Source organism: Balaenoptera borealis (genome assembly GCF_965194805.1).
Source record: "Balaenoptera borealis genome assembly, chromosome: 8".
Classification (NCBI taxonomy): Eukaryota; Metazoa; Chordata; class Mammalia; order Artiodactyla; family Balaenopteridae; genus Balaenoptera; species Balaenoptera borealis.
In genome coordinates this window covers 8863158-8889317 of record NC_138865.1, presented here as the reverse complement: position 1 = coordinate 8889317, position 26160 = coordinate 8863158, and the positions used below count along the sequence as shown (strand labels likewise).

Below are 26160 nucleotides of genomic sequence, written 5' to 3'. Positions count from 1 at the left end.
TGCAGTCACATCTCTCTTCTGCTTCCCTCTACCACTTTTAAGGACCCATGTGATTACATTGGGTCCACTCAGATTATCCAGGACAATCTCCCCATTTTAAGGTCAGCTGATTAGCAACCTTAATTCCATCTGCAAAGTCCCCTTTGCCTTGTAAGGTAACATATTCACGAATTCCAGGGCATGGTCCATTAGGACGTGGACATTTTTTGGCAATAGAGGCATTATTCTGCCAGTCACTCCAGGTTGGCCCTGGCCAATTATTTTCCTCTGATTTCTCTCAGATGAGAACAGAAACAAGCTCGGCAAAGTGACTTGCCTGTCTGGAAAGGAGACAGAGCCAACACTTCCGAACACGTTCCAACAGATGTGAAGCATCTGTTGGCTTACTCGTGTTTCTAAGGGTGCTTTACTGGGCCAGCCTCAGTTTCCCCATCTCTAGAATGGGTATAATGATAGCTACCTATGGGTCTTCTATGGATATTGACTAAGTGTTTCATCGTTTCCCTTCCTTTCTCTTCCATTCTACCAGAATGCGGTGAAAGACCCGTTTTTGAGAGAGGAGCTCAGTTTTCCAGAATCATAGGAGGGATGGAGGCTGAGGTGGGTGAGTTTCCATGGCAGGTGAGTATTCAAGCAAGAAATGAACATTTCTGCGGTGGCGCCATCATCAACGAGTGGTGGATTGTCTCGGCGGCTCACTGCTTTCACTCTGAGATCTCGTAAGTACCGAGTCCATCCCCTTGCTTCTGACAGTGTGCCCCCCTCCCTGGGGAAGCCCCACATGCCCTAGGGAGGAGGAGGCTGTGAACCCAAGGCCGGCTCCACTGTGCCCTCTTTGTTGTCACCCAGAACCAGTAACTGCGGCTTCCCTGAGGTCACAAACTGTCCTCTCCAGGGACATCTGTGGCTTGGTGGAGCCAAAGGGCTTGGTCAGTCTACCTCTCCTAGGACATTCAAGTCCTTTTAGGAGGAAATCCTCCTAATTCTGGAGGTCTGGATTCCTGGGCCATCTGACAACCTACCTCCCTCCTCCTTATAGAGTTTTCTCTGCACTCCAGGAGACTGGTGGAAAATAGAGCATTTATTGATTCCTAATCGTGTGCCAGCGACCTGCTAAGAAACTACGTGCATTAACTTATTTAATCATACAAACAACCCTGAGGCAGGTAGAATGAATAACCCCCTTTTAACTCATTCGATCTTACAGAAACCCTGAGGCAGGTAAAATGAGCATCCTTATTTTATGGAGAAGGAAACTGAGGTCCAATAAGGTTAGCTGACTCACCCAAGATACACACCTAGTAGACAGAAACAGGATTTAAATCCGGTTCCAGCACTTGTGCTTTTCCACTCCACCACCTCGACAAAGTTTGAAGATACACAGAAAGATGAACTTTAAAGGGTTAATCAAAAACCTGGGGAAAGTTTCACCCTGGGGTAACCAAGGAAACTTGTTGCATCTGCTCCCATGGGATACTTAAGGACTGGCTGTTGGAAAGTTCCTGGTCATTCTGCCTGGAGGGAAATTCCTGAATTATTACTGCAGATTCTTTCTGCTTCATCAATGGCAGGTCTGGATTAAATTCTGTTCCTGATTCTTGCATAGGTCTTCAGGTGCATATGTGCAAGAGTTTATTCCTAGGAGAGAAGATATAGAACCATAGGACTTGTGCATCTTCAAGTTTATTAGAAAATCCAAATGATTTTACAAAGTGTTTGCACCCATTTAAATTTCCACCAGCGGTGTATAAGTGTTAAAATCATCACCAATACTTGCTACTTTTTCAGAATTTTTAATTTTTGCTTTTCTGGTGAAAAGCATGAAATACTATAATAATTGTAGTCTTAATTTGCATTTTTCTTACTACTGCTAAGTTGATATTTGCAAGTTTGTTGGTATATTTTCTCTTTTGTAAAGTCTGTTTGAGCTTTGACAATTTTTTTTTAATTTGTAGACTCTCTTTATACATTCTGAATGTTAAACTTTGGTCAGTTGTGTATGTTGCAAACAAAAAAATTCTGTTCCTGAGTCTCTAAATTGCTGGTAGACAAATTGATGTGATAATCCCTTCCTATCTGAGGGCTAGTTTGATCTGTGCCAAGTGGTCTTTTATGGGCTCTTTGGGGGCCCAAAGCTAAGTCCTGTCTTTGCCCCGTGAGGCGGGAGTATCTCATTCGCATCTCTGGGATGATTCTGGAGCAGCCACAGAGCTACGGTTGGCCACAGTGGCTGTTTCAACCTCCTTCTCTACCTTTTTCAAATGCTCACATCTTCTGAGCAACAGCCCCAGTAGGACAAATCCAAGAGGCCCCTACAGCTATGTGGGATTTAGGGTTTTCAGGCACAGCAGATTCTGTGCACCTTGTGACTTTCCTTCCCCTCCTATTTCTCCGTCTCTGGTTCCCCGCCACCAGGCCAACAGAACTGAGAGTCGTGCTGGGAACTAATAGTTTAAGCAGCCCATCTCTGGAAATAAAGGGGGTCACAAGCATAATTCTGCACAAGGACTTTCAGAAACTCAACATGGACAATGATATCTCCTTGCTGCTGTTGGACACGCCCATCACATTCAGCGAACTGAAAGAACCCATCTGCATGCCCACAGAGCCCAGCCTCTCCAGGTGGCACAGATGCTGGGTGGCAGGATGGGGGCAGACCCAAACTGGTAAGTAACGGCTCAGCATCTCTTGGGAGCACCTGGGGGAAGAGCCACATCACGGGTGTCTGAGGATGGGCCAGTAAACCTAAAGGAGAGGGGAGAGAGGGTGAAAGGGGAGAGGGCTGAGGAAGGAGGGAGGAGAGAGGAGCTTGCATCGGAGCAAATCCCTGCACACCAGGAACGCACAGAGGCCTGATCTCAGCCTCTTCCAAGTGCGAAGGAAACATCCCCCAAGGCCCCGAGCTGAGATGCCGGGTGTGGTCCTATCCCACCATCACATGGCAGTCTTGTTTGTTTCATTGAATATAAACCCTCCAGTTGGCCAGGGGCTCTCTGCTTTGCTCTCTCACATCTCCCTGATTCACTCATTGATGTTTTCCACCTGGTTCCTACAGGCATTCAAGACGCCTGCCCTGGCCTAGACTTTAGATGGTCCTGGAGTGTTGCCCAGCCATTCTTAGAAATGAATCTGTTGTTGTTACTTGTTGTTACATTGTTACTTGGCCAAAATAGGAGGAACTGGACTGGGGTAATAAAGGGATTATGAAAGCCCTGCTGGACTGTTCCCAAAGAAAACTCAACAAAATAGGTAGGGGAGGCACGGGAATAGCACAGCGCTAGCTCAGGCCTGAACAAGACTCCAGGTCCTCAGGGATGCTTTGCAACGACCTGGGGTCTAAGAGGTGGTAGGTATTTAAGGAGTTTGGTAACTAGAGGGCAACTGGTGTAACACTGATTCAGGGCTCTGGGCAAGACTCAAAATCTAGAAGTGAGGAGAGGCAGGTGGGTGCCTGCACGATTAAAAATACTCAGTGTGGAGAAGTGTTTTGAAATCTCCATGTGGTCAGAGTTAATGAGATGGAGAGAAGTCCAAACAAATTCCTGGAAGCTGGCAGTCCAGGAAGGGCCTTGGCAAACCCCCTGTAAAGACTCTCAACCAACCTAGCTTTGTCTGGGGGACCTGAAAGCTTCTTTCACTGGGAGTGCAAACCCAGTTTCAGCGGCCCTGTGTTAGACGTGTCACACTCACATAACAGAAAGTAGCGAGAGGCAAATATGCTGAAGAGGCAGGATTATGCTGAGAATCGATCGAAAGCCAGTTCTAAGAAGTCAAGTCTGTAGCGCTGTTGGAGCCAAGATGGAAGTCTTCTTGGAGGCAGGAATATGATTTTGAATGGGAGGGATAATTCAAGTAGGCGGGGACTTGTTTGGAAGAGCCTGGGGTGGTGGAGTGAGTAAATTGCAAGGGATTACTGGAAGGACATGGAGAGTGAGGGTCTGTAAAAATGTGAAAAAAAGGTGGATGTGTGGCTGGCGGGACACTGGGCAGGTTGGTCTCGGGCACGTCAGCTGCATTATCGGCACTGGGGCTCCTGTCCAGTGACTTTCCTAAAGGGCCTTCTCTATGGGTCAGGTCTCAAACAGCCTATGGAAACAGAGCTGCTGAAAGTGCCCATGACCATCATGGATTGGGAGAAGTGTTTAAAGGAATTTCCAAGACTTACCAAAAATATGCTGTGTGCCGGATACGAGAATGAGACCTACGATGCTTGCCAGGTAACTGGGATGTAGCCCCTCCGTCCCCTCGGGCTGCCAAGGTAAAGGCATCCTCTCTCCATGGGGAATAGACAGTAAGAGTTTGGAAAATGTGTGGGAATCAGGCTTAGATATGGGAATGAGGACATGGATTCAGGAATACTTACTGTCAGGTCCTTGGAATATCAGTGCTTCCCTGGAAGTCAGTATGCAGCAACCCTGCATAGATATTTCTGGTCTTCTCCAGGTAGGGCCCCAAGACTTTTTCCATTTCTGAGACTTCTTTAAAAAACAAAAAGCCGGGCTTCCCTGGTGGCACAGTGGTTGAGAGTCTGCCTGCCAATGCGGGGGACACGGGTTCGAGCCCTGGTCTGGGAAGATCCCACATGCCGCAGAGTAGTTGGGCCCGTGAGCCACAATTACTGAGCCTGCGCGTCTGGGCCTGTGCTCCGCAGCAAGAGAGGCCACGATAGTGAGAGGCACGGCGCGCGCGCCGCGATGAAGAGTGGCCCCCGCTTGCCACAACTAGAGAAAGCCCTCGCAGAGAAACGAAGACACAACACAGCCATAAATAAATAAATAAATAAATTTTTAAAAGCCAAGGAAGATTTGAGATCCATACAAGGAATTATTTTACTTCATTAATTTTAGCTACCTTTGTTGAGTGCACTAAACCCTGGGATTCAACCATTGATGAGACATGGTTTCTTGCCTAAAGGAGCCCACAGTCTCCTGAGCAGGCAGTTGGGTAAACAATCATAGTGTATTGGATAATGCATGTGAGTTTCACTGAAGAAAAGTCTGGTAGCTTAGCTTCTCTTTAATAAAATTAACACAAAAATTTAAAAAGAAAAACATGTTTTGATTGATAGTAGAAGAAACAGGGGGAAAACCCCTCATAAGTTAGCTTCCTCTGGCTCTAAGGATGGGAAGGGTACATCTTGGGAAGGATCATTCTGGGAAGCCCACTTAGTCCTACTCATTGGCTGGGCAGTGGATCTGGTCACTGGTATAAAACTGTAAGTGCAGATGTTAAGTGTTCTGCAGAGTGATGAAAAGGCTGTCTCACAGAAGGGCTCTGAGGTGAGAAAGAGTGAACACTAGCAGCAATGGCACCAGGTTTAGAAGGAGTCCCCCACGAGGTGGTGAATATCATGAGGACCACAGAGAGAGACAGAATCAATGTCACACGAGCCCTGTGTTTTCCCCACATTCTGGATAATTTAAAACATTACAAAACAAAACAGAGGATTGGGACTTCTGGTTCTGGGCAAGATGGAGTAGACACATTTCTCTTGATCCCTTCCACTAAATACAGCTAAAAGCACTGGACATTATATTGTGAGACAAAAATAAAGGCTCCAAAATGTGAAGAGAAGATGAAACTGGAAACAAATATCCTAATACTTAAGGAATGACACAGCAGTGAATTCCTTGGGTTTTCTTTCTGCCTCTTATATCCCAGCCTGGATGGTAGTACATTACAGCTCAGCATCTCCTGGGAGCAGCTGGGGGAAAAAACACCATGGGCACAGACAAACTAACAAAACAAAACAAAACAAGATAGCCTTCCTCTCTTTGGACCAGGAAAAGGGCAACCTAGCAAGGTGGAAACTTTTAAACAATAATCATTCTATTCCAGCAAAACACCAGGAAAAGCCCCACAGCGCTCCTACCCCAGCAACCCAGCAACGAGTGGACAATCTCACCTTCCCCCCCTCCCCCTGTCCACTATGGTGGTGTCAGAGGAGGCTGAGTGGAAAGCCAGGACTTTAAGTACAATCTAGTCATAATGAGCCATGCCCTGTCCCCCTCAATGTCAGTGGAGGCCACCTGAGGAGCTTGGGCTCCCACCCAGTGGTAGCCGCACTCCTGCTCCTCCCCTTGGTGTCATCGCTGGCCTGAGTGGCGGGTCAAGACTTCCACCCCAATTCAATGGAAAGGAGTTGGCATCCCCCTTCCCTGACTCCAGTTTCATAAGAGGCCTGTTAAAACAGAAGATTCATATGAGAACCTGAGTCTCATAACCTATTACTCAAGACAGGATCTCTAATAGAATAGAGGGTTTCACTAATATACATGGATTCCATTTATTAATACACAGAGGATAAGGAAAAATAAAGCTAAAAATCTGAGTAAAGAATCTTTTTTAAAAAATTGAGAACCATTAATTCCTAGAATAAATTTCAATTAAAACAAAATGGATCATGCACTTAAATGTAAAACTATAAAATTGTTTAGAAAAAAAAAATAGAAAGTCTTTGGGACATAGAGTAACACCAAAAACACAACTCATAAAAGGAAAAATTGGGGCTTCCCTGGTGGCGCAGTGGTTGAGAATCTGCCTGCCAATGCAGGGGACACGGGTTCGAGCCCTGGTCTGGGAAGATCCCACATGCCGCAGAGTAGTTGGGCCCGTGAGCCACAATTACTGAGCCTGCGCGTCTGGAGCCTGTGCTCCGCAACGAGAGGCCGCGATAGTGAGAGGCCCGCGCACCGTGATGAAGAGTGGCCCCCGCTTGTCACAACTAGAGAAAGCCCTCGCACAGAAACGAAGACCCAACACAGCCATAAATAAATAAATAAATACATTTTTAAAAAAAGGAAAAATTGATCAAATGGACCTCATCAAAATTAAAAACTTTTCCTTTATGAAAGACCATATTAAGAGGATGAAAAGACAAGCTACTGATTGGGAGATAATATCCAACAAAGAAACTATACCTAGACTATATAAAGAACTCTTGCAGTCAACTGTAGAAAAACGTACTATCCAATTCAAAAATGGGCAAATGACAGGAACAGACATTTCGCTGAAGAGGATATACAGATGGCAAATAAGAAAATGAAACGATGTTCAACATCATTAGCCATCGAGCAAATGCAAATTAAAACCACAATCAGGTATCACTACACATCTCAGAATGGCTAAAATTAAAAACTAAAAAATAGTAACAACACCAAATGCTGATAAGAATGCAGAGAAACTGGATCACTCATACATTGCTTGGGGGAGTTTAAAATAGTCTAATCACTCTGGAAAACAATTTTGTAGTTTCTTTAAAAACTGAACGTGCTCTTGCCATATAACCCAGCAAATGCCATTCTTGGGCGTTTATTCCAGAGAAATGAAGGCTTGTGTTCACACAGAAACCTGTACAGGAGTGTTTATAGCAGATTTACTCATAATAGACCAAAATTGGAAACAAATGTCCTGTAAGACGTGGATAATTAAATACACTAATAATTAAATACACGGCATCTATTCCATGCAATACCACTCAGCTGTTACAAGAAGCAAACTATTGTACATGCAACCACGTGAATGTGTCCAGAGACTCATGCTATGTGCAACAAGCTGACCCCCAAAGGTCCCACACTGTGTGATTCCATTTACATAGCATTCTTTATTAAAAAATTTTTATTGGAGTATAGTTGACTTATAATGTTAGTTTCTGCTGTACAGCAAAGTGAATCAGTTATATATATATATATATATCTCCACTCTTTTTTAGATTCTTTTCCCATATGGGTCATTACAGAGTATTGAGTAGAGTTCCCTGTGCTATACAGTAGGTCCTTATTTGTTATCTATTTTATATGCAGCAATGTGTATGTGTCAATCCCAATCTCCCAATGTATCCCTCCCCACCACCCCGCTTCCCCCCCGGGTAACCATAAGTTTGTTTTCTACATCTGTGACTCTATTTCTGTTTTGTGCCATTTGTACTGTTTTTTTAGATTCCACATATTATCAATATATGATATTTGTGTTTCTCTGTCTGACTTACTTCACTCAGTATGACAATCTCTAGGTCCATCCATGTTGCTGCAAATGGCATTATTTTGTTATTTTTTATGGCTGAGTAATATTCCATTGTATATATATATACCACATCTTTATCCACTCCTCTGTCAATGGACATTTACATAACATCCTTGAAATGACAAAATTATAGAAAGGGAGAACAGCTTAGTGGTTGCCAGGGCTTAAGGAGGGTTTAGCGGTAGAAGGAAGTGGATATAGCATTAAAAGGGCAACATGAGGGATCCTCGTGATGATGGACATGTTCTGTGTATTGACTGCATCAATATTAATACCCCAATTGTACTATTGTACTATATGTAGTTCTGCAAGATGGTATCATAGGGGGAAACATGTAAAGGGTACATGGGATCTCTCTGTATTATTTCTTTCAACTGCACATGAATCTACAGTTATATCAAACTTAAAAAACAAAGAGAGGACAAAGCTTCCCAATAGCAATGGTTAAATGAAGATCTCAGATCCTAGCCATGCCACAGACTTAGGGAGTAGCCAGTTCATACTGGAGCAGGAGACAAAGGGCTCCAATATCAATTGAAAAGGGGAAAACAACATTTAATAGTATGATTGGAAAGAGAGAGCATTCCAGGGAGAATTGGGGGAAAATCACAGAGGCTTGAAAAAGTATCTTGTGTTCAGGGAACTTTCAATATTTCAGAAGCCAGTGATAACCAGGGTTGAGTGTGGAGAGGTGAGCAGAGCAGGTCACTAGGGCAGGGTTGCCATGCGTGGGAGACCAGATGTTGTCCCAGGCTGTCGCCCCCACTGCTCACCTTCATCAGTATTCACAACTATCCTTTCAATCTTTTCGATTCATCACCATCCCATATTCAAATGGCCAAAACCAACTGCAGCAACACTTGAAACAAGTGTCATCTTTGATGACATTTTCTGTCCCCTTTGCTTCAATGGCTGGATCTACCATCTGGAGTCTAGGATTTTTGCTCCAATCCCTCCCCTATCAAAATGTACTTTAATGAAAGCTTCTAAAATTAATCATCTATTACTTGAGTACTATAAATAAATGTGCTGTTATCATTTTAAGCCTTTTTTAAGAAAAAAATTGTGAAGTGAAAAGCTTTGCTCTCTGTTTAGAAAGCTTTCTATTGCCGAGAATAAGCTGACAGTGATCCAGGCAAGGAAAATTTTCTGAAATTATATAATATTATCATCACTTAAACCCAGGTAAGCCAGGCAGAAAGCCCCTTAGGGTTTAAAAATAATTGCCCTTAAAAATATAATCACACTTTTAAACTTAGCAAACTTGAATAAAACACATAATCACATAATGAAGGGAAATTATAATTTTATGATGGAAACATTTAAATATGTTCAAAGTAATGGCAATAAGATTATGCTGTCCTTAAAATACAAATTAAAATCAAATCAATTGAATTTTGTGGTTTACTTTTTCCAGCACTTTTCCTCTTCGTAATCCCCTAAGGTTACACTATGAAAAAACAAAGTTCAACTTAAAAAAAATAAGTGACACCGTGCAGCAAACTGTAAAATCAAATATGTCCCAAGCTAGCAATGCAATACTTCTTGTGAAGGACCAGCAAGCATCTGAGAAACAGGCATTGCAATGCTGCACAGTTTTCTTATCTTTCTTCTCAACTCCAGCGGAAATTTTGTCTTATTCATGGCTGGATTCCCGGTGCCTAGCACGGTGCTTGGCATGAAGAATACTCAACAAATGTTTGCCAAAGAGATGAACCTTCCAAGGAAGCTGGAAACTGCCTGTCAGTTACAGTAGCCCTAGCGGAGGGGACATCCGAGAGAGACCTAGACAGAGGCTGCCTTGGAGGGGGATTAAGAGCTGGCAGCCAGGGACTTCCCTGGTGGTCCAGTGGTTAGAACTTCGCCTTCCAGCACAGGGGGTGTGGGTTCAATCCCTGGTAGGGGAGCTAGGACCCACATGCTTCGCGACCAAAGGACCAAGACATAAAGCAGAAGCAATACTGTAACAAATTCAATAAAGACTTTAATAATGGTCCACATCAAAAAAAAAAAAAAAAGAGAGAGAGAGAGAGCTGGCAGCCAGCTGGGCTGTTGGGCAATTTGGTTATGGGGATGCCAAGCTGACTTGGATATCAACCTGAGCAACTTTCTTTAAAGATCTTATTTTATGGGGGTGGGGAGGGAGCAGTTTTAGGTTCATAGCAAAATTGAGAGGAAGATACAGAGATTTTCCATATACCCCCGTCCTCACACGTGCGTAATCTCCCACACCATCAACGTCCCCATCAGAGCGGTACATGTGTTATAACTGATGAACCTACATTGACACATCACAATGACCCAAAGTCCATAGTTTATGTTAGCGTTCATTCTTGGTGTTGTCCATTCTATGGTCAAGTGTATAATGACATGCGCCATCACGAATACTATCACATAGAGTGTCTTCACAGTCCTGGGCTACTTTCCAGGGTGTTATCTTGAACCCATCCTCACCCATGACACTTGCCTGAAAATCTTATCTCACTCCATAACATCTTAGACCTCTAGAGCCAGAAGGAAATGTATAAAAGTATTTAATTGCAACTGTTTCACAGATGAGAAAACATGGTTATTTTAATCATCGATCATTCTCTTCACTACCTGAATGGATCCGAAGCCGTGTAATAACTTCATAGCTCTTTCACACATATTCAGTAATTTCATTCTCTCCACTATCCTGTAAGATGGGCTGGGCAGGTCTCACTCTCCCTGTTTAACAGATGAGAAAACAGGGATTTAGAATTTAAGTGGTTTGCCTGAGGTCCAGGAGGTAGTGGGGCCAGGCTGGAAACCAGGTCATCTGCTTCTCACCCAAAATGGACAGAAGTGATCACGCCGTGTAAATAACACAGCAGTGAACTTAGGAGGCTCTGTGGTCAGTATGTTTCTAACCAGACAAGTCTCTGGCTACCAGCCTTAGTCTTTGGAAGAAAGTTCCCCTTAGGTGGGCTGTCATCAGTCCCAAGTCCTTGCTAGCTGAGGCCAGACCCTCCTTTGAGACATCCTTTCTTTCTTTCCAATTGGAAGACAAAAAAAATTAAGACTCTATGTGTGAAAGGACATGAATTTACAGCTGTCCCTCTGGTGTCCCAGCAGTCCGAGAAGGGGATCTCTGTTTCCTAAGTATACAAATAATGTTTGTAATGAGTAAGGCTAAAATAATAATACTAATACATTTCTGGAGCATTTACTACATAGCATTTACCCTATGCCAAGTGATTTATAGATTTTAAAAATGTCATTGCCAGTAACGTTGGGAAGTAGCTGGTATTATCTCCATTTTTTAAAAAATTTTATTTATTTATTTTTGGCTGTGTTGGGTCTTCGTTTCTGTGCGAGGGCTTTCTCCAGTTGCGGCAAGCAGGGGCCACTCCTCATCGCGGTGCGCGGGCCTCTCACTATCATGGCCTCTCTTGTTGCGGAGCACAGGCTCCAGACGCGCAGGCTCAGTAATTGTGGCTCACGGGCCTAGTTGCTCCGCGGCACGCGGGATCCTCCCAGACCAGGGCTCGAACCCATGTCCCCCGCATTGGCAGGCAGACCCTCAACCACTGCGCCACCGGGGAAGCCCTATCTCCATTTTAACGATGCAGAAACTGAGGCTTAGAAGTTACTTGTCCAAGCACAGTTCTCTCCCTGTTATGTAAGGAAATAACAATCAACATATTAATAGGCTTTTTATAACATTCATGCCATGGTAACATGAAGAAAATGATAAGGACAGCACTTATGGAAGGAGCTCTTTGAGTGGCAATCCTATTGATTTGGTTCTTGCCCCATGACCTTGAACTAGAACGCGCACAAAGAAAAGCACACACCCACAAAAACCAGACAAGCGTTAAGGGCAATGTTTTGTACTGGAAAGGGTGGTTTTGGTTTTGGCACCACGCTTGCTGGGTGTCCTTGAGCTCCAACCTCTCTGTTCATTCCGCTCCGTATATCCCTCTGCTTGGCGATGTGTCCCACAGTCAACATAAACTCCCCTTGAACACGCTTTAATCATTATCTTCCCCTGCACTTTACCCGTGTAAACCATACCCCGTGACCTTGGAACTAGGCCTCACCATCCGTGTGCAATGGCACCAGTCACCGGCTCATGTCAGTGTCAACGCGTCCCTCTGCCTCCTGACCGTCTTGAGCCCCGGTTCAGGTCCTCAGCATTCCCATCTCCTCTTAAGTAGTCCCTCCACCTCCTGCCTAATTCCTTTCCAATCCGTTCCCCCCACTCACTCTCCCTGTCAAATTCTTATTCATCCTTCAAACAAAATGCTTTGAAGGCTATCCTGGCAGACCTTTCCCTCGACAGAGTCAATTCCTGCCCGCCCTGCACTGCTTCCATATCTTCTTCCCACTTCTCCTGTTTCATCAAATGCAGTTGATTCTGTTTGTTTGCATTGCTGTCTGCCTCCCTAGACCATCAGATATTGTATCCCAAGTGCCTAACAGTTTTTCCTCCTTGAGGATGTGTTCAGTGGAAGTGAGCAGATCTCTTCTGACTTTCCATTTTCTAATTATAAAATGAGAATCAAAATACCTACCTCACAGAGATGTGAGATGAAGGGGTGGATGAGAAAGAAAAGTCAGGGGACCAACGCTGGGCCTCGTGCATCATGTCCAGAAGGTGTTGACCCTCCTCCTTCCCGTTAGATCCCATTCCCGGTCCTGTTGATGACCATGGAAAAGGAGGCCATCTCTCCGCTGAGAAAGAAAGATCGCTTGAACAATTGTAGCTCCCCAGAGGGAAAGAACATGTGCTTTGGCATCAGGAAGACCTGGTTCCAACTTTGGCCCCAACACCATGTAACCCTGAGCAAGCCCTTCATCCTCCTTAAGCTTCATTTTCCCTGTATTAAAATGGACAAAAGGAAGCCATGTACGTGTGTGCAACACGGTGGGGACTTGGTACATACTTTCTATATAAATAGATAATCATCTGAGTCATAGACCCATGTGATTCGACCCTGGAGGGGTCACACAGTCAGAAAAGCTTAGCTCACTTGCCCCCTGCAAACACCCACAGCAAGGAATTAAAAAGAGACATCCTTCTCCCTCACGCCTCCGGAAGAACATCAAAGGAGACCCAGGTCACATCCACAGCCCTAACAGCACTCCTCGCGTCCTCTTTTCCTTCCTTCCCTTTACAGCTCTGTCCAGAGCTTCTGATGTAAGACACGCAGAACTGGTCCCCGCTCTTCCTCAGCCTGGGCGACAGGTCCTCCGTGTTCCGGCTCCCTCTCTCCGTGCTGTGCATGGAGTTATTTTCTCGCCAGCCCTCCCCCTCCTCCTCCTCCCTCTCTAGTCCTGTCCCAGCCACTGCCCACGCTCCACATACCACGATTCCTGGAGCCGGGCTGAGTGCTGCACATGCCCCGCGTGCGGCCGGGATAGGGTGGGTGTTGATCTGCAATGATGTGATTCCCCTTGGCGGCCTGGAGTCGGGAGGTCCATGAACCCTCTTCCATGAGTGAGCTGAGCTCTGCCTCAGATGGATAGTTTCAAATGGGACTCGCTGCTGATCTGTGTTCTCTGTCCACAGGGTGACAGCGGGGGGCCTCTCGTCTGCACCACAGAATCTGGCAAGAAGTGGTACCAGGTGGGCATCATCAGCTGGGGAAAGAGTTGTGGACGGAAGAACATTCCAGGAATATACACCTTGTTAGAAAACTACCACTCCTGGATCAAGAAGGTGACTGAGTTAGAGGGACGGCCCTTTAGTGCTGAGAAAATGATAGCCTCTCCCGAACAAAAATCAAAGAGCTCTCAGGCTTCAGAATTCCCAGAGCCAGGCAGCCCCAGATTCTGGCTCCTGCTCTGCCTTCTGCCCTACATGGTGTTTTAAGCTATTTTTCTACAAATAATAAAATAGATGCTATTCGTTAACCAAGGAGAGTGTGTGAGAATGAGCCACCAGCACAGGCACTGACTACAGATTAGAGGTAAGGGCGAGGCACTGAGGCTGCTAGCAGACAGTAGAATCAGAAGCCGGGCAGGCTGGGGCCATGGCTCAGGGGCTGGGCTTTGGGTCCCTGCAATAGTCAGGACTCTTTCCATTGCAGGTGAGTTACCAAGCTCAAACCATCTAAAGCCAAAAAGGGTTGTTTACAGAGGTACATAACAGAAAAACAAAACAAAACAAGAAACAGGAGTGGTATGTTGATGGCCTTCAGGCATGGCTGAATCCAGGAGCTCAGTAGATGTTAACAGGGATCATTTCTCAAAACGAACTTCCAAGCAGTGGCTATAATGGCCACTAGTACCTTTAGTTTGTATCCTACCAGCCTAGCAGCTCCAATAGAGAGAGCCCTGTTCTTGATAATTCCAGCAAAAGCCTGTGGTCTTGCTCTCTTGACACACAGGCCCACAGCCCATTGCTGCTCCAATCACTGTGGCCACCAGTGGCACATTTCTAGGCTAGGCCCGAGTCACACGCCCACGCCAGGAACCAGCAAAGGGCCAGCCGTCCAGAGCCATGTGCCCTGATTGTGGGTGCAGGTGATGCACCCACACAAAAATCAGGATGCTGGGAACAGATAAAAGGGTCTGGCTACTGAAGATGCCATTTGATGGTGGACATTCTGAGTGACTGACCTCCTGGACAGCCGAATCCCAGGCTCTCAGGAGCTCCCTAAGAAACAAAGAAATAACGTCTAGAGACTGTTGCTTTAAGACCATTGGAAGAGCAGGGTTAGAGTGGGAAAAGGGAGAACTAGGAAGTGTTTTCTCTCACAGTCTCTTTCTGAAGAAGGATCACCACTGCTGTAGGTCATGGACGGGCCCAAGCTTTGCGTTTCCCCAGTTGCCACTGCATCTTGAGTGGGAGCCCAGGGAATCCAATAAGGGCCAAAACCAGAGGGATGAGGCACATGGCAGCCCCGAGTCGTTCAGTGCGTGAGTCGTCTTGAGAGCTCACAGTGTTGCCTGCCATGGGGGATGCAGCTCCCCTCCTCAAGGAGCTTCCTGGCAAATGGTGATACAGCTACGCCCAACCCTTCCACTTGAGTGCTAGAGGGTGTGGGGAATCCTGCAGGGTGCAGGGGGCCATCACCAGGAGCTGGCAGGACCCGGAAGCCTCCTCAGACGGGCTGAACCACGGAGGAGGACCAGCTGAAGGGAAAAGCGAGGTCTTTGCAAGCATGGAAAGAGGGCAAATGAAGGGCAAGCGGGAGATGAGTGACGTCAGCTTGGCTCAAGAATAACCTGCAGTGAAAACTGGTAACAAGCTGAGAGCAGGGAGAAAAGGGAGCAGACCCTTCTCCAAAAGAGGGGAGTCCCAAGACAGAGAATGAAAGTCAGATGATTAAAAAGGGGGGTGGGGCTGAGGAAAAATTAAGGTTGCTCAAGAGAGAGGTGAAAATAAGTTGTCTCAGAATAAACGTAAGCATGGGCACTTTGTTAGTGCTAACGTGGGGAGCTAACATAAAATACCATTTGAAGGATACCTGGGGGAGTGCAATGGTTACTTTTATGTGTTAATTTGGAGGGTGGTTTTGGATGAGATTAACATTTAAATTGGTGAACTTTGAACAAGCAGATTGTCCTCCATAATGTGGTGGGCCTCATGCAATTAGTTGAAGTCCTGAATAGAACAAAAAGACCAGCCTCCTCAAGCAAGAGGGCATGTCTCCAGCAGACTGCCTGTGGATTTCATCTGCACTTTTGCCTCTCCTGGGTCTCCACCTGCACCTCAGCTCTCCTGGGTGTTGAGCCTGCCAGCCCACACTGCAGATTTGAACTTGCCAATCTCCCTAATCACGTGATCCAATTTCTCATAACAAATACACCCACACAGACACACACACACCGCCTTACACCTTTCTCTGGAGAACTCTGACTAATACAGATTTTAGGTCCAAGAGTGGTTCTAGAGAAACAAAATCTTAAAGATGAATTTTCTGAATTGGTGCTGTGATTTCTAGAATCAGCTCTCTAGTCAGATTAGATTCAAAGACACTAATGACTCTATTTCCAGTAGGAAAAAGCACTGACAGTCCATGAAGTGACGGGGCAAGAGAGACAAGCAAAGTATCACCACTGGAAACTCCTGATCCAACACTTGTAAGAAGCTAGGATCTGGGTGACCATGTATATGATACTTTCAAACATTTTTTTCAAACTGATGAGTATGATGAGATTGGCTGGTTGCTTCTAACGTTACTGGACAGAGTGGGGAAAGAAAGGGATGAGCTCAGGGATTCGAATTCCTAGCTCAAGGGCCCCGTAAATGCCCTGAAACCTTCTATGTCTGCCCTGAAGGAGACCCTTACCCCCCTGTAGCCGCAGGGCTGGGATTGCTGAAAATCAGACCCGCCATCTCCCCCTGTGACTGGCTGAATTACAATGGGAGTTGAACTCCCAGCCTCCCAGGGTGTCTCCTGCTAAAGCGAGGACACGGACTGGGAAGGAATGGGATCCTGCAAGTTGGAATGGGGGTGTGTGGGAAGACCCTGATGGAGCTGAGGAACTTGAACCCTAAATTCTGATGCAGTCTCCTCTGCAGCAGTCTCTCTGTCCCCAGGAGAAGTGGCCTCTCCACCCCCGCCCATCCCAGGGTATTAACCCTGCGTTACCTGAGGAAAGGGTAATGACCGCCCCTGAGGCAGCTGACAAGCAAGACACTGCTGGTTCTCCTCAGTGTCAACCCCACCACCCCTCTTGGCTTCTAGACCTATGAGCAGACTCAAGTCCCAGCAGCCCCTACAGGTGAGGTACAAAGTGTGACCCGTGAGGAGGTGTACTACCCTCTGAGTGTTCTAACTCCTGCAGATAGAAACCCGGGCCGCACGTGTGGGGATGGGTATTAAGGCTGTGGGATAAATCGTGGCAGGAACGTAAAGTTGGATCAGGCGGCATTTACTGCCACGGGCTCACTAAGCAGGGATTCTGCATCTAACTTTGCATCTTGGGGAGGAAGAAAGGGCTCTAACAGTTTGCTTCGTTGCTTGGCTGAAATATGGCCAAAAGGAGACCCACAGTGAGTGAATTAGAATTGCCAGACCTGCTTTGGTTTAATGTAGAGAAAGGGATTCCATGACTTAGGGAGACTGGAATGTTAGAGTGAGTTTGTCATGTGAAACCTACTCACTCACCCACCCTGGGAAGGTCCAGAAGACATGCCTTTCACCACGACTGTGAGAGAGGAACTTGAGAGGGAAGCCCGGGCATCCCTGGCTCTTCCCTGCGGGCCGGACTTCACAGAGGGCACTGCAGTCACGGAATTGGGAAACGTAGCCACGGTGAGAGTGATTGGATCCGTGGTGGCAGGGACCAGTGGCGGCACTCAAGCCCCGAAGGCAAGGAGGGCGTGGTCCCTGTGATGGACAGCAGGGTCAATGCCGCAATCAGAATGCCCTGAGTCCTGCAGACCGATGGCATTGGCTAGCTCGTCATGGGGTTCCTAGAAGTGAAATAGACAGGAAGCCTACTAATTCTTACTTGTTCTGTGTAAGCAGAAAATAGGTCAAGTGAAAAGAGTCTAACTTGAATCATAAAAACAAGAGTCATGGCTCGTTAATTGTCAGACTTGAGCCACTTTATAGACTCAGAACCCCTTGAATGAAGGACCCTAGTACTCTATGGAATATTTATACTGTTAATCATTCTCCCAGCCTTCCCCGAAAGGACCCACAGGCTTTTGCCAACTGTGCATTGGGAAGAGGAAATAATCAGACCTTTTGGGGACTACTGGACGCTGACTCTGAAGTCACTGGTTCCCTTCTCTGTGGAGTAAGAGAGATTATGATGGGAAAGGCCAAGTGGAAGCAACTAGAACTGCCCCTACCTAGGAAAAGAGTCAACCACAAAAGCAGCCCTGCATTCCTGGAGGGATTGCAGAGATTAGTGCAATCATCAAGTACTTAAAAAACCCAGGGCTGGTGATTCCCACCACATCCCCAATTCAGCTCTCCCATCTGGCCTCGGCAGAAGACAGCCGGGTCTTTGAGAATGACAGAGGATTATTGTAAGATTGCCAAGGTGGCGACTCCGATTCCAGCTGCTGTGTCAGGTGTGATGTCATTGCTAGAGTGAAGTGACACCTCTCTTCCAGTATCTGCTATGTAGCTCTTGATCTTGAAAGAATGCCTTTTTCTGCATTCCTGTCCGTGAGATCCACCAGAAGCAGTTTGTTCTCTGCTGACCAGGCCGGCATTACACCTTTACTGTCCCACCTCAGGTGGATATCAACTCTCCGGGCCTATGTCATAGTTTAGTTCACAGGGCTCTTGATCACAAGACCCCATTCACTTGCACACGATAGTGCACTGGTGCATTACACTGATGACGTAATGCTGACTGGACCTAGTGAGCAAGAAGTAGCACCTGCTCTAGACTTATCGGTAAGACATTTACATGCCTGGGGGTGGGAAGTAAACCCAACAAATTTCAGGGGTCTTCTACCTCGGTGAAATTTCTAGGGGTCCAGTGGGGTGGGGCATGTTGAGTTTTTCCTTCTAACCCTGGCAGCAACTTCATTTTGGCCGCGAGGGAGGAAAGGGAGAGAGTGACAGCAGATCAGAAGCCGGGGAAGGAGGCGAGGGGCGCGGCAGCGAGGCGGTGGCGGAGATGGAGTGGATGGGGGGGGAGGGGTAGGTGGGGAAGTGTCCGTGTTTCCTGCCGTCTCTGCCATCCATCATCCTCTCCCGGAGCGGAAATCAATATTCCTCTCTCTTGTTCTCTCCCCAAATGTTCTGAATTTAGAAAAGAAAGAGCAAACCCTGACAAATGCTTATTGTTTTCCAAATATAAATGCCGCGCCGCTTCCGCCCCCGCGCAGATGTCACCCCCTCTTCCCGGCTGCCCGGGTGTCGGTGTCGCCGGCCTGGGCGCTCTGCCACGACCGCTGTGGGCGCAGATGGAGCCCATGAAGTGGACTGCTGGCCGCCACTCGAGGTCACCTGGTTGCCTAAGAAGCAGATTCTCGGCAATTTCTCGCAGGAGGAGCATTTGCAGCTCAAAGCTCTGCTGGCATTCTTCCCCCGACCCCTCCCCGCCCCGCACACAGCTCGCTCGTTTGGAAAGTAACTGTGAAACCTTTTACTCCCCCTGTTGCAAAGCACCTTCTGGCCCATCCCTTTGGCCTGTAGAGGTAGCAGGGCAGAGAGGACCACCCCCACTGCTCAGACGCGGAAGCCGAGGCTCAGAGGAGGGAAGGCGTTCACTCGGACTGAACAGTGCCAGGAACTGGGATGGGGGCAGGGGGGTGATGCCGAAAGCTCAGCTTCTCTGTGCACCGGCGCTGAATCAAATCTCGGAGACAGAGCTTTGGGTGAAGTAGGAAAGAAGAGCTTTATTACTTTGCCAGACAAAAGGGGACACAGTGGGCTCCTGCACCGAAAAACTATGTGTCCCCACCCAGGAGGATGTGATGAGTTTTATAACAGTACTTCAAGGGCGGGGTGCTGACAAGATGAGGGGGTGTGCAGGGTCTCAGCTGGTCAGTCTCCTAATCCTGATGAGTTTCTCTGGCCCCTTTAATCTTGCCTCGGGTGGTTTCCTGGCTGCTCCTTCCCTGATTAGCAACTGTTCGAATCTGCCCTTTGGAACTCAGGGAAGGTCATGGAGACTGGAGTCTTGCTTACAAGAAACGGGGGACAAAAAGAGGCCTCCGTGCCCAGGCCCCACTCGGTTTCAGGGGTAGACATGTTGGAGCCCCCAGGACACCCCAGGAGCCCAAGTGGCCTGGGTTCTAATTCCACTGCTCCCTTGCTGCTGAAGTCCGGAATGTCAGATTCCCTGGCCTCCAGGCTCCCAGAGGAGCGGCTCTGAGCAGGCAGAATACACACCATGCAACCCTCCTTGTTAATAAAGGCTGCCATGTGCGTAATGCTTCCTATACGTCAACCGCCCTTGTAAATACTCTTATACATATTAAGATCTTGTTGCTGAAATCTCGGCTTCTGTACACCGATGCCAAATAGAAATACGGAGACAGAATTCAGGAGGAAAGCGAAAGAATAGCTTTATCTCTTTGCCAGGCAAAGAGGGAACACAGCAGGCTAGCACCTCCAAAAACCGTGCCCGCCTTGGAGAGGGTAGCGAGAAGCTTTATAGTAATGGTTCAAAGAAGGCGTGATCAGCTTGTGGACATTTTTCTGATTGGTTGGTGGTGAGATAAGTGGGAGCTAGCATCATCAACCTTCTGCTTCCAACTGGTCTGGGGTCTACATGCTTGTGGGAAGCATACCATGGTTAATTGTTAACTTTTCCTACCTGGAGGGGGTATCTGCAAAACAGCTCAAAGATATTGTTGTGTCCGTTGATGGGGAACCAGGACCTTGCCCCAAGGCGGCACTATTGTTTCTCTTGAGGGTCCCTCCCTTGTCTCCCATCCCTTCCCTTCCCTAATTAACAACTGCTTGAATCTGCCCATTGGGACTCAGGGAAGGTCATGGAGGCTGAATGAAGCCTATTTCCTGTAATCAAAGAAATGAGGGACACAGAAAGGCTTTGTGCCCAGGAGCCCCACGGGGCCCTGCTCAGTGTCAATCCCCCTCAATCCTCAGAGTAACCCTATGAAATAGGTACTACCACTGGACCTTGTTTACAGACTGAGGAAACCAAGGCCCAAGGTCACAGGGCTCTGAGGAGGTGGGGCTGTATTCGCACCCAACCAGTCTGGTCTAGATGGAGGTGGACTGAGCCCTTGGGCCACCCTGCCTCTGGACACTCTCCAAGGCAAGGACACTGACCCGCAGGTCTGATACCTGGGTTCAGGTATCACTCACTCTTTGAGGAATTTGGTCAAACTGGTTCAAACTTTGTGTCCTCCTTGGTCAAAGGAATCTCTAGAGAAAGTTCCAGAGTAAAAACCCAGGATTTCTCGTGTGGGCGCATGTAGCGAGAGCACCTCAGGTCTTTATCCTGCATCCTGGAGGAGCAACGGAACAGGGGAGGGGGCTCCTCCTTCCCCTCTAGACTGAGGTTCTTCCACGGGGAACATGGAAGCCATCAGTCAATAAGCCACTCAGTCAACACACACTTATTAAGCACCTACAGTGCCCCCAGGTCCGGGCATATCACTGTGATCAGGTCGGCATGGTGAATGTCCCTCTGGAGCTTGCACTGTGGTAGGGAAGCCAGCATTGGACAGGAAATGACAGAGTGACAAATCTCACTGAAGGGAAGCCCAGGGCTCGATGTTGCTAACATGCTACAATTCCTGTAGCATTCCAGAAGTCTCTGTGCTTTAAGCTGCTTGCAGTCTGCAGTCATCTCCTAGAGCAAGGTCAACGATGGAGATGGTTAGCTTGGATTGCTGGGCTGAGCAGGGTAATGGGGACATGAGCAAACCTGTGGACAATGAGAGGACTGAATAATCTACATAAGGAAGGGCACGTGGTCACGTGGAGGAGAGAAGATGAAGATGGGGCGCAGGTGTCTAACCTGGAGACCAGGGCTTCCTGCCGCCTTTAGTGATACCTGGTCCCCTACACTTATTCCACGGACAATACAGGATGACAGGCTTTTTACAATAACGTTCAACCAACATTTGATGAGAACAGAGGAAGTGCTGGCACTTGCTAAACAAAGAACAAGATAGACAAGGTCTCTGAGCTACTCACCATCAAAGCTTTGTGTAACGCAAAAAAAAAAAAAACAGGGCTGCCTTGAGGCCAGCCTCAGCTGCTGTTGCATTCGGAATAAATACAGATCCCGGTCCAGAAACTCTGAGGTGCATCAGAGGTCTTTACTGGAAGTTTTCTTGAAGAGATAACACTGGATTCACATCAGAACTTGCCACAAGGCGTCTAGTAGCAGCTCTCTTTCCCAAAATGCACATTTAACAGCAGCTGCTCAAATTCATCCCTCCCCCCTTTCGAATTCCCAGCCTGCCTGGTCTTCGTCCCCACTCCTGCCTGTCCTGTGGGCAAAAGACCTTCCGCACCCTCTTCTCCTCCCGAGTATCTCATCCCCTCTCTTACGCATTTCACTGGAGATTCTTTCATTTCTTTCAAGTCCACTTTTGCACACGTGTCCCTGGCCAATGTCACAAAAGCCAAATACAGCAATCCAGGCTCCTGGTGTGTCTTCCAGGTCTCCTCCTCGTCCTCTCTCTGGTTGGGGTATTCACTCCCTCGTTCTTCAGTCCCCAGTCTCTTCTTTCTCCATCCTCTCTCGATCCATAGCTGGGGGACTCACTCGGTGTCCTGCCTTCCACCAGGAATACGTCCCACCTCTAGCAACCTGATTTGCATTTCTCTCAGCAGAATCAACCAGCTCTTCCTTGATGATTCCAGCAAGTCCAGTCCCTTGGCTGTAGTTTCTCCAGATAGTAGGTAGGGAGAGTGGAAATCTCATTTATCCATTTTCTGCTAAACCTTTTCATTTATCTTTACTCCCAACTCCTAAAACTCAACTGACTACACACACTGTCTTACTCACAAAAAGTACACCACCTTCACTGGACCTGTTTCTGTTATAGGCACCAGCATCATTCTCTTTTGGCCAGACCTGAAACCTTAGAGCTGATGTTCTGCACCTGTGCCCAGGGCGAAGACTCAGACTCATGGATGACCTAATAGAGGGCTGTAAAACTCCTTGAAATTGTATACACTCACAAAACTAAAGACCACATATTGGGACTGAGAGGAAATATTTGCAACACATATGTTACACAGAGGACTTCTATCCAGAATATATAAAGAATCCTTGCAACTCAATTTAAAAATGGGCAAAAGATTTAACAGGAACTTTACAAAAGATTTATGAGTGATCAATAGGCACTTGAAAAGATGCTCAACTTTATTAGTCACCAGAGAAATGCAAATTAAAACCACAAGGAGATACCACTATGTATTCACTAGAACAGCTAAAATTTTACACTGGTAGTACCAAGTGTTGACAAGGATATAGAGAAACTGGATTTCTCATACAAGGCTGATGGAATTGTAAAATGGTACAAGCCATTAAGAAGACAGTTTGGTAATTTCTTAAAAAGTTTCACATATACCTACCTTATGACCCAGCCATTCAATTTCTACATATTTATCCAAGAGAAATGAAAGCCCACGTTCACACAGAGACTTTGCTTCAGAATGTTTATAGCAGCCTTATTTGTAATAGCAAAAGCTGGAAACAACCCACATGTTTATCATCAACTACTGAAAGGGTAAAAATGGTGTGGTATATCCATGCAGTGGAGTACTGTTCAGCAATAAAAGGAGCAAACTACTGATGCATGCAACCACAGGGATAAATCTCAAAATCATTATGCTGAGTAAAACAAAGACCAAAAAATGTGCACACTGTATGATTCTACTTGTATAAAATTCTAGAAAATGCAAAGTCATCTATATAGTGACAGAAAGCAGATCGGTGATTGCCTGGGGGTCAGAAGTAAGGGAGAAAGTGGATTTTGAGGGGGCCCACGAAACCTTTTGGGAAAGATGGAAATATTCAGTATTTTAATTGCAATGACAGCTTCCCAGGTAAAGGCATATGTCATAACTCTCCACAGTTGACGCTTCAGATGTGTACAGCTTGTGTTAAATTAAACCTTAGTAGAGCTGTAAGAAAATGTGACTGCTGGATGCCAGTGTCTCTTCTGTGTCTAGATTAAGAAATCGCCTTCCACGTGCTGTGAAAGCTTGCTTAGAACTCTGACCTTGATTGCACTGTGTAAGATGGGCATCTCCGTGGTCCCCAGAGCCAGTGTTGGAGTCCCATAATGAGAGAACCGGAAGCGCCCTTAAAATGATGAAAAAACCTGACACCCAAAGAGGGAAGTGACTTGCCCAAGGTCACCCTACAACTTCGTGGCAAAGTCAGGCTTTGAGCTCAGGCACCCCGATTCGGTCACTGGTCTACAAGCCCTGGGAGGACACTATGGGGCCAGGAGGTCAGCTGTGGTCACCAGCTAAGGGGTCACACAGCCAGAGCCCAGCACGTGCCAGGCACAGAGAGCCCCGCAGCGAATGAAACGCCCTGTATGGGCGTGAACCCTGTGCCCTGCAGCCTGGTGGTGGTGAGCAGGAAGGGCCGTGGCCTTGGACCCGAGCATTCAGACCGTCTGTGGGGAAGGACAGAGCTTGTGGGTTCTTCTTTTAAATTTTTAACTTCTTGCAAACCAATACTTTCATAAAGCATAATACAATTAAATTACTAGAAAAATGAACCAAAAAATGAACATATAAAATACAAGCTCAAACTTTTATTATTAGATTCAACCCACATAAAATCACTCGTTAAATTGCTCTGAAGGTTTCTAAGCATTTACTCTCCATTTCTGTACTTATGTCTTCATGGACCAGGAACCAGCAGTGGTCCGTGTTCCACCCTTTGAGAAGTATTTCCCTAAAAGATCCAAACTTTAATTACCAAGAAGTCAGGGGCCCCTGGCTTTCTAAAGTCTAGGAGGATCACATTAAAACACGGGTGAGATTGAAATGTGACACATGAGTCATCATTTGAATTGAGACTGAACAGACTTATATATTATTCATTGTCTTGAGCAATAAAAACTCACAAAATGCCTAAGCGCCCTCAGGCCCCGGAATAGCTTAATTGGGCAGTATTGCTCTGTGATGTCAAGCACCTGTTTAATTCTGAGTTCTGCAGTTTTACATCAGAAGAGGCCCAGGAAGAGGCATTTTCCATCTTCGGTCCCTGGTTCCTGTCTCTGCTTGAGTGCGTGAAGGGGCCACCCCTCCCCATGGAGTATCCTTCCAAGGTGCTGAGCCTAGATTACCCAGGGGTTCAGATGCTGTGTGAGCAGCTGCCGGCACAGACGAGGAGAGGAAAGGAAGCCTCGTCTGGAGTTGGGAGAGCGGAGCCAGATCCCTGTCACCCACACCAAGGGGGCAGGCCAGGCCTGGGCTCCCCTGTCCTGAGTTGGCCTTGACAGCCGTGGAGGGTCAGATCCAGAATCACCCTGGCCGAGGCTCAGGGGTTAGGCCCCAAGGGCAGGAGCACCTACGCCCCAGGTTCCTGGCCTGTGAAATGGGGGTTTGTCACATGGACTGCCTAGGCCAACGCCGGGCCGTGATGATGCAGTTGAAGTGATGCAAAGCCAGGCCCGGGAAACGCTCAGGAGAACCCAATGCCCGTACGGGCTGAAGCTGAGTGACAAGACCTCAGGTTGGGGTGGGCCCTTAGTGAGTTCTCACTCCTCTCCCCACCCCTCTCTGGCCTGGACTGAGTCCCCTTGAAGTTCTCTGTATCAACCCCCAAGCTGTTTGGCTTGAATGCCACAATTGACAGGGAACTCACCACCCAAGGTCAGCCCTTCTCAGCTCCGCACAGCTTTGACCCGGAGAACACAGTCCCAGGCTGAGCTGCATTGGCCTCCCCGTGGCTCTCACCCCAGCACTGGCTGCAGCTCCTGGGGGCCAGCCCGACTGCCGTGTGCACCCTTGAAGACCAGGCTCCTGGCCTCAGTGAGCCTTGGCTTCTGCAAGCTGCACACCCTAGCTCCTTGTCACACCTCCTGTTTATACTTCTACAATCGGCACCATCCTGTCACTCAGAACACACCCCCAGGTGAGGTGCCTCCCCAGGTAAGACCCACTCCGCCCTGCTGTTACGGGGTCTCTTTGTAGAGCCTAAGGTGGGCCTTACTCCTGACCTTTTAGAACTGCAGAATATGTACAGCCTATCTCAGTGCCCCCAGCTACCTTGCTTTTCTCTTCTTTACACCCGAAGACCCCTCCCTGAGTCCCGGGGCCTCTTGGTCCTTCTCTTCCTCCTACGGACCCCCATTCAGCAGGAGCCCTCCTCATTCGGGGGCCACACTCAAGACTAAAGCTTAAGCTCCCGCCCTCCCAGCTCTTCCCTTTCATCCTGAGCGATTCAGCCCCAAAGCCCTGATGGGACGTGGAGTGCTGCTGTGTCCTCAGTTCAGGGACAGGAGGGCCGCAGGGTCTCAAGGCTGCGTGGGGACAGCGGGGAGGGCGTCCATGGGACAGGCGGCCGGGCGAGGGGCGTGGGAGCCCACGCGGCGGGTAGGGAGGGTGGTCAGAGCCTGGGTGGGGCAACAGCGTGTCCGTGTGGTAGTGTAGGCGACTCGGGAAGTCAGGGTCCAAGCCAGCTGGCCCTGGCGAGGGGGCCTGGCATCGAGGAACAGTCTGCAAAATGGCTGGACCAAAATCTTCAAAAGTATCAAGGCCGTCACTTGTCTTTTTCCCTTTTTTCTGGTTAAAATTC

The 26160-nt window shown here is 47.5% G+C and overlaps 1 protein-coding gene across 4 annotated transcripts in view; it reads left to right on the top strand.

The window, feature by feature from the left end:
- Positions 1-13902, top strand: part of PRSS55 (serine protease 55) — a gene marked incomplete at its 5' end in the record, with an annotated part of 51536 nt that extends 37634 nt beyond the window's left edge. For all 4 annotated transcript variants that reach the window (XM_082402870.1, XM_082402869.1, XM_082402871.1 and 1 more), the window contains 4 exons: positions 530-719; positions 2416-2666; positions 4075-4217; positions 13559-13902. In XM_082402870.1, the coding sequence (XP_082258996.1) occupies positions 530-719; positions 2416-2666; positions 4075-4217; positions 13559-13861 (887 nt within the window). In that variant the 3' untranslated portion in view covers positions 13862-13902. The remainder of the gene's footprint in view (positions 1-529; positions 720-2415; positions 2667-4074; positions 4218-13558) is intronic.
- Positions 13903-26160: the final 12258 nt, after the last annotated feature.